General features: G+C 44.4%; 1 protein-coding gene across 1 annotated transcript; it reads right to left on the bottom strand.

Annotated features, from left to right (window-relative positions):
* Nucleotides 1-245: 245 nt before the first annotated feature.
* gdf5 (growth differentiation factor 5) lies at nucleotides 246-10911 on the bottom strand. Its single transcript, XM_031735739.2, has 2 exons — nucleotides 10087-10911; nucleotides 246-3239 (listed from the first exon to the last, which is right to left on the bottom strand). The coding sequence occupies exons 1-2, from the start codon at nucleotides 10574-10576 to the stop codon at nucleotides 2290-2292; spliced, it is 1440 nt and encodes a 479-aa protein (XP_031591599.2). The 5' UTR covers nucleotides 10577-10911; the 3' UTR covers nucleotides 246-2289.
* Between the last annotated feature and the right edge of the window lie 3243 nt (nucleotides 10912-14154).

Here is a 14154-nt window from a genome sequence, read left to right on the forward strand (position 1 = left end):
CGTCTCTGCAGCTTCACACATTGTCAGGTTTTTCCTCAGAGTCTGCGCTTTCTCGAGTAATCAGAGGAGGCAGCGAGAGATTATGAAACAACCAGACCAGGACGCGAACATGTTCAAGGCCCCGCGACCCCGTTATAACGCACGTCTCCCTTACTGGCTCTGAACAACAAAGAACTGATAGGTTCTTAAAGTCTGATTTAACAATTAGGAGAAGCTGAGAGTCATACTTTCTTTTCTACCGTTTATTGTGAGGAAATGAGAAAATCTACAATATTAAATATATTAAATAAATATATGACAGTATATGGTTATATGATATATTTTGAGCATGCACAACCAGAAGAAGAACCTGGGTCGGACAGACTCCTGAGAGTCCCATTGGAAATGCTGGAGCAGAGCGAGGTCTGGGCATCTCTGCCAACACTATAGTATCCACAGCCCAGGCTCAGAGCAGCAGCTGAGGGTGGATGGACGGATGCTAAACGGACTTGTTCTTATAAAGCGCTTCATACCTCGTGCCTTATTCACAGCCATTCATACAAGCGGTTTCTTCCATGCTTAGGTGCTTCACATCACTCCGACAGATCCTTGGTTTAGGATATTTGGCATGCAGGCTGGAGCAGCCAGGCATCTGTTCACCAACCTGCCAATCAGATGACCTTCTCTACCTCGTGAGCTGCAGGCGCCCGGGATGGATGCAGTGATGCATTTATTAGTGAGCTGACAGTGTTTCTTAAGCTTATCTGGATCTAGTTACTTGTAACTGTTGTGTTGTAAGTCTGCTCCGGCTGTTCATTTGTTTTATGACTTACATAATTGGTCTAACTGGTTCTTCTTCAAGTGGCGATGAAACCCTTGAGGCTTGCTCCAAAACCAGTCAGTCCCCACAAACGCCAGTATGAACCCCCTCTGAGGTCATCAGCTGGCCCTAACCCTGTGCAAACAGAGCTGTCTTTTTAAAACTGGTCTCCTGAGTCTTGGCAATAGTACAAAACAAAGATAATTTTGTCTCCAAAGTGCTAATTTAAAGCAGTAACGAAGATGTTTACAGCGTGCTACAGAAATAATTTGGGTAACTGAAGTTGAACTGGATCTCTGGACCAGTTTGTGCTGTTAGTCACTTTTGGAGTAAGGCACATGTCGGAGTGATGCAATGATCTCTGTGGTTAGCCAGATCGTCCGAGATGTCTGTGCACCAATTTTATCTTATCTTATCTTATTTTATGGGGCTTAGTGCTAACTTGCAGATATATGTACAATTTATTAATGCAGCTGATAATTTACGGTCAGCTCTGGCTCCAAAGGAAAAATGCTGACACTGAGATTTCAAAACGTGGAATCCACAGCCCAGTGGGTTACATCACCGAGGCTTTGACCATCTTTTATGTAGTCACCCAGATGATGAATTGAGCGCCTGCAAATCTACTTGTAGAGTCTATAATAAAGAGATGGAGCTGGAAATGAGCAGAACAGGTCCCCTTTAATAGGCACAAAGTTAAAAAACCTAACTCCTCGTAATTTTAACTAGACCTTGCAACAGTTTATCAAGCCAGCCAAGTAAAACACTCATGTTCCACATCAAACAGTCATTCCTGGGTTAAATTGTAAATTTGGCAGCTGTAAATCTCACAAATTCCTCCGATAGTTTAGTCTGCAGATCCTCGAGGGGGTGGGGGGCAGAGGTTTTCACTGATAGGAGTTTGGAGCTCAGTCAATTAGACATTTTTTTTATTGAACACGAGTTTATGCAGCTTTCCCAAATTTGGAGCAGGTCAGATGAGCACTTCATCCCTGGCTCGTATTTATACATCAGAAATTCTTGACATGCTTTACAAAAAGGTCTTGGATAAGGCATACAAATGACTTCATCAGATAAGTGCTGGAAAAGAGCATTTTTAAGTATAACACTTCATTTTTCCAAGCATTTTAAACTCTTTACAACAATCAGCAAATTGATACAAATCTAAGAAGAAGGAAAAAGTCCGTACGAAACAGTCCAAACGAGTCTTTTTTCCATCGGGTCGTGTTTCCATTATTTGGATTGTATTGGATGCATATTGCTCATCACTACCAACATCAACATTACACGCAAGTTTTAGTGAGTGGGCGTTTCAGAACATCACCTCCGTGAGTTTATCTTCATCTGTTTAGTCTTAAATAGTCTCTGGTATGCATTCTTGTAAGCCCACTTGAGTGTGAGGAGTAATGTGCGTTGCATAGCAGTGAGCCTGAAATACCAACTCCAGTTTTAGCTTTGAATATAATATTGAAAGGTCTTTGCTGTGTCTGCTACCTGCACCCGCACGACTCCACCACCATGTCCTCGTATTGCTTGTAGACGACGTTATTGGCCGAGTCGATGTAGAGGATGCTGATTGGGCTGAGCCGTGTCGGGACGCAGCAAGTGGGTGGCGTTGACTCCGGGTCCATGGAGTTAATCAGGGTCTGTATGATAGCGTGGTTGGTCGGCTCCAGGTGTGAGCGGATGGGGAAATCGCAGGCGCCATCGCAGTGATAGGCGTCGTACTCTAGTGGCGCGATGATCCAGTCGTCCCAGCCCATCTCCTTGAAGTTGACGTGGAGCCGTCTCCGGTGGCAGCGCAGCCTGGCCTTCACCGTCTGGTGCTGGGATATGGGCTGTGGCAGGGACTGCTGCGCGGGTTTTTTGGCTCCCCTCGCAGCAGGTGCCCGTCTCATCCGTCGCTGGGTGAACAGGTACTCGTAGACTGTTTTGTTGTCGTGGCCTGACCGCGCTTTGATCTCTTTGTAAAAAAGGTCACGCTTCTTGCTTTTCCCAAAAGCCAAAAAGAAGGCTTTTTCCTTGTTGGTCCTGCCGTGTCGAGCGAATCCCAGAGCGCGAAGGTCCATGGGGCGACCGCCTCCGTGCTCCAGCGCTTCCAGTTCAAAGCACAGCTCCTGGGAATGCTGGCCTTTCTGGGTTTTGATGCCCCTGAAGACCTTCCATACGTCAAACACTTCCCATGTGCTGCTGAACAGATCCTCTACGGTCTTCATCTGGACAAGAACGGCCTTTTGTTTGCCTGAAGCACAGGTGTACAGCCTTAGGAGCGGTGACGGGACTCCTCCTCCTTCTCCTCCTCTGTAGCCTATCAAGACTCTGCGAGGGTCAGGCAGGCGCTTCCTCAGGATGTGTAGCTCGGCCCCCAGGAGCCCGTCCCGTTCCAGGGAGCTGATGTTGAAATGATACCTCTGCCGTCGCAGCTGGGGCCCACGTTCATCTGTGATTAGAAACGGAAGCGCAGGTAAATATTCACAGACAGGCAAAAAGAAAAATAGTGTAACAAACTTTTAAGGAAGCTTAACACAACACAGCAACTAAGGACCGTTGAGTAAATGAATGAATCTGTAATGTGAGCCCCAGTGAGCCATCAGCTGATGCACTACAGTCCACCCTCCAGGTCATAAAATACTCCTGCATGTAAGCCATGAAATACACTGACATGTCCATATACTTCCATAACTGACTGTTTCTTTCTTTTTTAAGTAAATCTTACGAGGTCTCCCTACTTCAAATCTTCATTGAACCATTTTAATAATCCAGATACTGTCTGATCCCAGCTTTTGAAATATAAAGAAATATTGTACTTTCATTCAGTGCTGCTCCCCATCATGAACTATAGACTGTTATTCATGACCCTTTTTATCATCACAATCTTGGTATTTTCACACTGGCTGTGACGAGTGAGCTGTGGGTCCGACTGTGAAACCAAGTGATGCTGAAGACTCACTGGACAGGGATTTGTGATTGGCATGTATGTAGCCAAGCTGGAGCCTAACCTAGATAAACATCCTTTCTCTTAGAATGACTATAATGTAGAAAATAAGTGTGCTCTTCTGCATTGGATCTGCTTTTATTCTTTTATACTGTTTACATTTTCCCTGCAGGCAAAAATGGACCTAATAGTTTTTCTGGATCTTACATGTCTGTTTTATACAAACATTACTATTATTTATATTTTTATTACCCTTTAAAAAAAGGAAAGAACAGCATTCTTGACTTTATTTTGGGATTTTTTGATTTTTGAAAACATCATCTCAGACTAAAACACTGTAATAGCTGCCAAGAGTGAAAATGTGAAGTGAACTACAGTTCCTCAAATATCCATTGGTTCAAAGGTGTATCAATACCATCAAATGTTAAAATGTCCAACTTAACAACAAATATAAACATTTTTATATCCTGTTACAATTCAAATGGTTTTGGTCTCCATCCATCCTTCCATCCATTCTTTTCCGCTTATCCTTTTCAAGGTCGCGGGGGCGCTGGAGCCTATCCCAGCTGTCATAGGGCGAGAGGCGGGGTACAACCTGGACAGGTCGCCAGTCTGTCGCAGGGCTAACACGCAGGGACAGACAACCATTCGCACTCACATTCACACCTATGGGCAATTTAGATTGATCAATTAAGCTATCCCCACTAAGTGCATGTCTTTGGACTGTGGGAGGAAGCCGGAGTACCCGGGGAGAACCCACGCAAACACGGGGAGAACATGCAAACTCCACACAGAAAGTGGGTTTTGGTCTCATGTAGCTGATTATATGAAGACCGTATGAAGGTGAATCCATCCATCAGTATCTAAGAAGTGTTTCCAGGTCTCCACACCTGGTTGATTTTTTTGATGGCATTGATATTTTAATTTTTTATAATTCTGTGCTGATGACATTCAGCTGTTGTTTAACCCTCACCAGCTGTCCACCCTAGTACACTGTTACCAGGTTAGCGATTGGCTCTCTGGCAGATAACTTGTTTTAAATGCCAACAAGACTAAAGTCATGATTACGGATCCTCCTGAAGTACATCCTAAGTCAGTCAGGCTCTTGCTTCTTATTGTTCAATGTTTATGAAATCTTGGTGTAATATTTATTTTATTCTGGGATTCAACTTGCTCTCATTGTTTCCTCTGCTGACCTGGAAAAACATATTCATGCATTTGTGTCATCGTGTTTAGATTAATCCCCGTTTACCATCTTGGGCAAAGCATCTCTTTGCAATACAAAATGCTGCTGCCAGATTATCACCCCTATTTTGTACTCCTTATCTGGCTCCCAATAGATTTTAGGATTGGTTTTAACATTTTTGTATTAGCATTTAGCACTAAACAGCCAGGCTTCTATAGGTTCTTACAAAATACATCTTTGTTCACAGGCTCTCTGAAACACCCTAACCAATAAACTTTACATATTTAATGATGTTACTCAGACTGTATGGATGTAATGTACCAATACAGACACCTGTTAATTAGTGCTATAGATGCAGTTTGCTAACAAAGGGCTACCATTAGCTGGTAACTGAGCTCTCTAGCTTCTGGTCCAAATATGGTAACTCATTGCTTTAAACAAATATATCAATAAAAACATCGTCATAGCCAAAATGTAAATGTTGAAGGTTCAAACCACTAAACTGCTGCAGGCATTATGAAGGAAATCGACATAAATAATACAGATTCTCAAGAATGAGCATTTTCTTTCTTTTTCTTTCCACATACCCTGAGACTTGTGTTTAGAGTAACATTTTATGATTTACTTTATATAAATTCTCCCCAAATTAAAGTAATGTCCTCATTTGTAAGTGAAAAGCTTTAAGTCCCCATAACATATGTAAAACAAGTATACACACTCGTGCTATGTGCACAGCATCAGAAAGCATGAACTGAATGGTGTAGATGGTTTTCTGTTGTTGTCAGTGAGGGAAACTGTAAACTTCCCTACCCAATGAAACCCAGCACATACATGTGTTTGTGAGGACCCAGGTCGGTTGATATATTCCCATGATCCTTAGCCTAATTTATCCCCGATCAACCCTGAACCCTAAAACGAATTCTGAAGCTTCAAACAAACCTCTGAACTACTGTCCTCATGTTCCACACATGTCCTCACTTCAAAGGTCAGAGAAATCAGTCCGGTCCTCACAAAGTTAGCTGTGCATATGCACACAAACTGCTTACATGTTCTCACAGCACCCCCTCCTCCTGTCCAGGACTTTATCATGCATTGAAAAGTACATTAGAACCAGCCCGGGAGACCGCAACAGTCTGTAAACAGGCCTGTTATTATGGACCTGCAGCTATTCACAGCAGACAGACAGCAAACACACACACACTCCTCTTTGGACAGTCTGATTAAAGCTGAGAGGAATTTGGTTTCACAAACTCTCACGCACTTGTAAATCAGTGAGGATAAATAATGTTGGAGGGATGCAGAGCTCTCAGGTGTGGTCTTTATCACTTCAGAATGCTCAGAAAATCACATTCTTTCAGGAGCGGCTTGGAACAGATTATTGTGTATGTAAATGCAGAACACACAGGATTAAACGTTTGACTTCTAAACTCTGACTTCATCCCTCTACTAACAGCTTTCAGGTGGATGTCCAGTGGGGGCGGGGCTTTAAAATAGCTGACAGAAGGGCAGCGAGCAGCAGCAGAGCTCTCAGGTGAGTTGTCTGACTTTGGCACTTTGTCATCTAGTGAAAACTTATTTATATTACAGGGCTCACTGTGCCAAAACAAGACTATCCAAAATTTACAAGTAAGACCTAAGCAGCCTCCTGAAACCAAACATCTCTGCTTTGTTTCTGAAAGGAGCTTTTTCAAACTCATTTATTTATAACTCAGTAAAATTATAACTGACCAAAATTAAATAAGATGTAAATTTCTTTTTGTCACATGAGCAGATATATCAGGGGCATCAAACACGTGGTTTAGGGGCCAAAACTGGTTCCGCAAAGGGTCAGAGTTGGCCGACTGGATGGGTTTATTAAGCATGTAAAGTACAGTGTTGTTATTGGTTACTGTTCATGGAGCAGTTTTACTCAGGAGTCAAAATTACTGGACTGTTTTATTGAGTGCTGTTATTAAGGGCTTTTAGCCTTTATCTAAGCAGGTGAGTGGAGAGTGGACAGGAACGCAGGGACGGAGCGCAGGGGAAGATATGCAGCAAATAACCCGGGGTGGATTCAACTACTGCAATAGCCTTAAAGTATGTGGGTCACCTGCTCAAATAAAGCTCTAAAACACAGATATTTAGTTTAAAAAAAGACTCTAAAATTCAAATGTTTTGTGATCTGTAAATTAAAAACTCGACATTTCAGGCTGATCATCACTCATTAAATTATGAAAGTAATATAACTACTAATAAACCTACTTTTGCCCAGAGAATGGCGTGTCGCTCACTCGCACACATGGCTTCAGCTTTTTTAACATATTGGCACCGGCCCAGGTGAAGAGGATTTCCCACTCTGGGGGAAAATGTCCAAATCTCTCCTAATCCCAGGCTGGTCACCAGAGCTGAGACAGAGAGATGGACTATTTAACTATTTGCACCAACTAACCTAACCCCAGTAACTACACTTTGGGCAGTGGGAGGAAGCGGAGTGAACCCATAGAGACACAGTGACGACATGCAAACTCCACACAGCTGTGAGACAACACTGCTAACTACTGTTCCTGCATGCAGTGGTTATTTACTGCACTGCTGTACTATCAAATTGCCAAAAATTGGAAAACAAACATTTGATCCACAACCTCACACAGGTAAACAAATGAGTGGGTTAATAAGGGGAAAAATTACTTCAAAAAATGTAATGATCAAAATCACTGCCAGATCAACTTTTAGTCGACTAATCAGGGTTTTAGCTGCTCTGCTTCACACACACACACACACACACACACACACAGCATCATCGGGGGCCCCAGAGCAAGACATTGCTCTGGGGCCCCTCAGGAGGTAGGTTCAGCCTTGCATGTGGCAGGAAGAAAGAAAGAAGGAGCGGCAGCAGTAACGGAGGAATAAAGGCAGAATAAAGGAAGAGAGTAAGAGTGAATGAAAGGATAGAAGGTAAATAACGATCAGTTCCTCGTCTCAGCATGTGGACGAAGTCAGCAACGACTCGCTGAACAAATAAAGGCCACATTAAAAGTACATTAAGTGGTGGAAATGTAAACCTTCAGCAGCAGCAGGAACATGAAACTGCGCTCATTTAAAGACGCTTCTAAAACTGTTTTACATCGTAAAGACAACATGACACGGGGGGCTGTGAGCACTGTTTATTTACCCTCACGAGGCCGTATATATCACTGAGAGCCGACCAGATGTTAGAAACACACGGCAGCACACACACACACACAGACTCACAACTGCAAAGGAATAAATATACATAAATATGTGCATATATGTGCACAGACATGTTCCAGACGTTAAAACTGCTGAAAGTTTGACATCAAACACTAATTATTCCTCTGCTACACTACCTGCTGTCACAAGACTAAATTAGTTATTGGTCTTTAGAAAAATGCTTATTAGAATGCATTTCTAATTTCATACATGTAAAGTCGCTCTCTTGATCCCCACTGTTTGGTTTTCTCCCACCAAACCTTAAAGTACCAGATATAGACAAACATAGCTGCCATCACAGCTGTAACCCCCTCCTGCCTGGTTACAGTAAAGCCCATAAGCCCCGCCCACTTTATATTTGCGGAGGTGACCTGAGCCAAACTGAAGCCAATCTGAGAGAGCCATTTCACTTCCTGTCGATCCCAAACTGGCTGAAACTCAAGTGTGCAGTGGAGGGTGCTCGTGAGAAAGTCCTCAATGAACAGGAGTGAAAGGAGCTAAATAATTATTTCCAGCTGTTTGTAGAAAAAAAGCCCAAGTTTTATTTTAGTTTTCACAAATCCAGCATCGATGATGTGTGCAGCCTAAATTAAATCTACACTCGTGTCCTTTAGGTTTTTTTATGCAGCACTTTAATACAACTGAAAACGAAACATATCTATTGGCTCAGCCGGTTCTGTCAAAAAAATCCCAGAAGAGCACCTCCATGAATCTGGAAGTCCAGAGAGTGGGATCTATTTAATTTTTTTAAAAAAAAGGTGTATGTGCAAAGATTAAAAGCTGTAATTTGTTTTGATGGAAGTAGTCGTGATACACCTGCAGGCCTCTGTTCATGCAAATCAAACACGTTCACATCTCTGTGTTTAAAAGTAGTTTAAAACAAAATGAAATGAAGGCATCATCTCTGTTTGTGCTAAAGCGATATCAACTTATGTCTAACTCAAGCCAAGCTGTCTTTCTCCTGTAATACAAGTTTGTACCACAAGGTGGTTAAATGAGTCAGTGTCAGCTTTTACATAAACATACATACATAAAGGAAGTCATAAAGGAAAATAGAATAGTGCTTCTGATTGGCTACAATTCTCAAAAAACGGATTAAACAGCAGGTGGGTGTGGCTTCTGTGATGGGAGGACCATATAAGGATATCTACTCTTACTGACATCACACATATCCAAATCTAGAAAAAAAAAATCTAAAACTGAGAGTTTAGAGCAGCCTTAGCTTTTGGATGACTGAAATCACTATTTAAAACATCACGTGACTGCTGGAAGAGGAGATATACTAATAGCAGAAAATTATGTCCACTCGAACTTCTCGGCTAATCACATCCTGTTAGCTCTGGATGGAGCTGTTTCTTTAAGCTAAGCTAACTGGCTGTCAGAAAGGGAATCTGACCCCCAGTTTGTTGAACGCTCCTTCCCATAGTACTCCACTCACTGCTGACCTTCTGATTTTAACGGGACAATCCTCAGCCTGTGCCCTCAGCACCACCCTCCTCTGGTGCCCCCCACACTGGCCTCCAGTCCCTTAAAGCAGCTCTCATTCTGTGGGACCTGAGGCTCCAGTGGCATCCTTTTTATACTCCCCCTTTTTTAATTGTTAATGAATTGTGGGTGTGAGGTCTGAACTTGCTGTGGGTTCTAAAGTGAGACTTTAAAAGCAGCTAACAGCCCCTATCCTCTGCTCATCCTCTGGCTCCTCAGATCTCCTCTAACCTTCTGCTCCAGCTGCTTTTTAATCCCCACAGAGTACCAGGGGCACAAATGCATCATCAAGTACCTGTCCTGCTGCCCCCACAGCGTGGACCCCCACCCACCCATCACAGCTCAGCTGGGTGTGTGTCTGCCACCATCCCTGCACTAACAGCGTGTCACTGTCACTCTGTTTCGTGGGACTGAAAAGTAACGTGGGAGCACTCCCCGGGACGCACAGAGGCTCGTGGGTGATGCGGTTACCTTGCCCTTTATCCACGAAGCTCGTGATGGTGTTGGCCAGGCCGGCCTCGTGCAACGTGCTGCCGTTGACGTCACCGCTGGAGAGAGACCAGTACAGCGCGAGCATGTAGTCGTGCGGCGTCACGAGCGGCTGTTTGTGGCTCGCGGCCCCCCGCTGCGCCGCCGGAGCCGGCGCGCTGCGGGCTCTCTGCGGGGACGAGGTGCGCACCGCCGCGGCCGCAACTTTTCCCAAACTTCTCCCCGATGAACCTCCACCTCCTCCACCCGCTCGTGCGTGTGCGTTAATGGCAGCGGGAGCGTGCGCCTTATCGTACGCATCCCCGCCGGGCAGTCGGGAGCGCACGGGCTCCGTGCGCCCTGAGCTGATCGTCCTGGACGCCTCTCCTCTGATTACCGGAGGACCTGCGCGGACACGCGCCGTGGGGCCGGGATGCAGGTGAACCAGAGTCCAGCAGCTGAGCAGCAGAGACAGACGCGTCACGGCTTTCATCCTAAAGCGCGTTCGCCTCCCGCCAGGCTGTCATCGTAGCGAAGTGCAGTGAGATCACAAGGAAGCTGAAGCGGCAAAGAACAGTAAATCCGAGTGGGTCATCCTCACGAGAAATGCACGAAAGCTGCTGCCCCCGCCTGAAACTCGGCACAGACACGTGCCAGGCGGTGAAAGCAGAGACTGTAACGGACGTCTACAAGCCGAAGAAACAAATCCCGCACAGCTTTATTGTCCCACGCGGCATGTGTGAGGAGCATAGTGCTGGAGAGATGTGCCCGGCACAGCAGAACGCAAAGCCCGGGCTGAGAGGCGCAGAAACACTCCGCGGAACTGTTCTGTTGGAAGTCTTGTAAGAAACTTCTTTAAATCCCCCTTTTTTTTTCTCTCAGAGGGAAGAATGGCGTAATGCCGCAGCCCTCCCTCCCTCTCTCTCTCTCTCTCCAGAGTTTGAACTCCGTCCAGTGAAAATATTTCACTCACACACCAACCTGCAGGTGCTCGAAAAACTCCTCCAGCGAACCTGAGCGCAGGAATTGGAAACGGAATTCCAGAAAACTGGTTTAATTACCGCGTGATGTCATGCTGCCCAAACTCATTTAACAGCGATATTTCTCCTCAAATCTTCCTCCCTCTTTTCCACCAATGACTCACTGAAGCTGCAACACGGAAAGGACCCCCCACACACACACACACACACACACTCACACTCAGGAGGGTAAAGAAAAAGTTTACATCACTGAAACGAGCCAAAAAGCGCAGAAATGAAAATCTCCACTCATCGGATTGATCTGTGTTGTGTTTTTCAGCAGTACAGATTATGAGGCGCACTTTTGTGCTTTGTGTCTCTTTGTTCTCATTAACACATATTTATATCGCTCAGCAGCATCTCTGGATGATTCCATGCTTCACAGTTTCTATAAAGGTAAAAAAAATCCAAACTCCAATCTTCTAAACTGAAATAGGTGACATCATTGTTGGGACATCCACCTTTCATGTTTTCAGCACTGTGAGCTGCCATTCTGTCCCACTGCATACTCTGGTATAGATGCAAAACACGAAACACTTGCTTCTCATACGTAAACCTACTTTAAAAAGCCTTTATTCTCTCTTCCAGCAGCCACAGTACACCTGAGTGGACACCGCACTGTCACTACTGTCATCTGTCAGCATCTCACACTTGTTTAGAAGCCATCAAAGAAGAGTGAGACACGGGATGAAGAGCAATGACATCAAATTTATTTAAACGAACATGAACAAAAACCACGAGCACTGAGGCTGTGCGCTGGTGGAGTCATGTGGAAGAAGAGCTTCAGAAGTCTGGGACCAGGTGACTCCACGGTCTGCTCCATCCACCATCACCCCCTGCACTGTGGAAATAGACCACACAAACAAACTATACAAGCAAGCAAACCATCACAAAAACTTGTAACGGTGTCACCTATCCCAGCATGCCCTGCACCATCACAGCAACCAGCGGAAGGAGTTTACGGGTAGAGAAAAGAGACCACATGTCTGTCACCATGTCGTCAGCCGGCCTTCGTGACTGTAATTCATTTACTGTAATTATCATCTCCGTGTTTTGTTAGAAACTTTCCCCACCAGGAGGCAGCGTTTTCACAGACTGCTGGAATATCTTCAGACTTCTAACTCAAGTTCAGCTCATATCTTCTCACAACATGATATAAATGTTATTTATTCTCCTTCTTTTCATAGCAGACGGTAACTTTGGAAAGTTTAAAGCTATTATAAGTACAGAAATTTAAAACAAGTTCCTTTAACATAACAGATGTCCAGGCTGTGTGGCTGGAAAACCACTGATGGGACAGTGGATGGGATTAACCCGTGCCGAGGACGTTGCTGAGACACCACAATGTCCACTTCCACTGTGCCGAGCTTTGTGGCTGTCATGTTTACCAGAATGGGCCTTTTTGTCACTCCTGGGAATTTTGGCATACTGACTAGTGTGATCTTTCCTGGAATAATTAATAGCATACTGGTATTTGAACTCCCTGCTAATGTCAGAAATGCCTTTCTGTTGTGTCCCCTGGTGTGCAGCGCTGTAGCTTATATGTATATTAGTTTATTCTTGTTACTAGGGATGCACCGATCCCGATACTGGTATCGGGTATCGGTGCCGATACTGTAAAATGTGTGCGTACTCGTACTCGTAAAAGTCAACCGATACCATGAACCGATACTAATGTAGCCCGGATGGGAATTTGGTAGTAGATACTCATAATTCCCATGGACTTGAACGCCACATAAGGTGTTCACAGTTCACAGAAGAGAACGGCATGGAGAGATGCACGAGGTTAGCTGAACCAAAGTGAGAGACTCGGCTAGTTTTACTGAGGTTAACTTGCACAAAAGAGTGTGTGACTAGAAAGCTAACTGTGTGAGAGCTTCGCAACAGAGTGTGGGTGAAGTGACTTTTGTTTCAACGGTCGCACCACCGTCCGTGGAAAACTGTGTTTTCAGCCATGACCGCTGAGGCTAAAGGCTAGCCCGGACTGCTTGGCTGCGCCACGGAGGCAGCTGCTATGGACTGTCGGAGAGCTGGACAGTGACTGGCTAACGCGCTGTAGCAGAGACAGCATCGGGTCCGCAGGGAGTGGATTTAGTGTGGGACTGGTGAACGGCGACCCACCGAGCAACGGAACTGTAAGTCAGACTTTTGTGCTCTTACTGGGGAGAAGAGGATTTTCTCCATCGTCCGGCGTGAGCAGCAAACAGGCCTGCAACAAGTGTGAATGTGTGTGTGTGGGGCCCATGTGTGAATATTGTATGTTTAGTGGATTTATATACCGTGTTTTGGAGTGTATATTAGTGAGTCACTTACCAAAAGGTGATAACATAAGTTGGGTTGTTTAATATAATTTGAAAGGGAATTATTTCATTTATACAGTGTATTTCATTTGGTTAAGGAATTGGAATATCATTTGAGTTTAAAAAAGGGATGTGTTGTACAGTATTTGTCTCTGCCCTTACGTTCAGTAAACGTTTCGTTTGTGTTAAAGAGTTGTGTGGGGTCGTTTCTTTACTACCGGTTAAGTTTAACTTGTGTGTGGCAGAAGTATCGGTTTTTGTACTCGGTATCGGCAAGTACTCAGATCCAAGTATCGGTATCGGATCGGTTTGAAAAAATTGGTATCGTTGCATCCCTACTTGTTACTGTACCTAAATCTTAAGAATTGGCCTCAGGTGATTTCATATGACCTGCAGGCTGCAAATGTTTTGCCTGAATATTAATGAATATGTAGTTTTTGGCCACAGTTAGTACCTGTCGTGTTTTTAGCTTGACTGGTGTTGTGGGTATTTGTTTTTCTGTTTTACTGTTTGCCTCTTGCACACTGTTAAACTCACTTTGTGTATTTTTTCTCGTAGTCTACGCAGCCATCAATGACTGTACTGCATTAGAGTTTTAATGTATTACATCTATTTAATTTTAGTATATTATCCTGTTTAAATTACAGTTAACACACTTGTGGGTCTCATATTTGACTGATTATAAAACCTCGAGTTTTCACACATCCATGTTTACAGTGTTTTGGTCTCCTTCTCTTCCCGGGAGACGAGGC

This window comes from Oreochromis aureus, linkage group 5, assembly GCF_013358895.1.
Source record: "Oreochromis aureus strain Israel breed Guangdong linkage group 5, ZZ_aureus, whole genome shotgun sequence".
Classification (NCBI taxonomy): domain Eukaryota; kingdom Metazoa; phylum Chordata; class Actinopteri; order Cichliformes; family Cichlidae; genus Oreochromis; species Oreochromis aureus.

Bases quoted from the DNA above. Each gene is read 5' to 3' on its own strand.
- gdf5 (XM_031735739.2), bottom strand. From the start codon at position 10,576: ATGAAAGCCGTGACGCGTCTGTCTCTGCTGCTCAGCTGCTGGACTCTG. The intron at 3,240-10,086 runs GTAACCGCATCA...TTCTAATCACAG, and splicing joins CTTCGTGGATAAAGGGCAAG to ATGAACGTGGGCCCCAGCTG.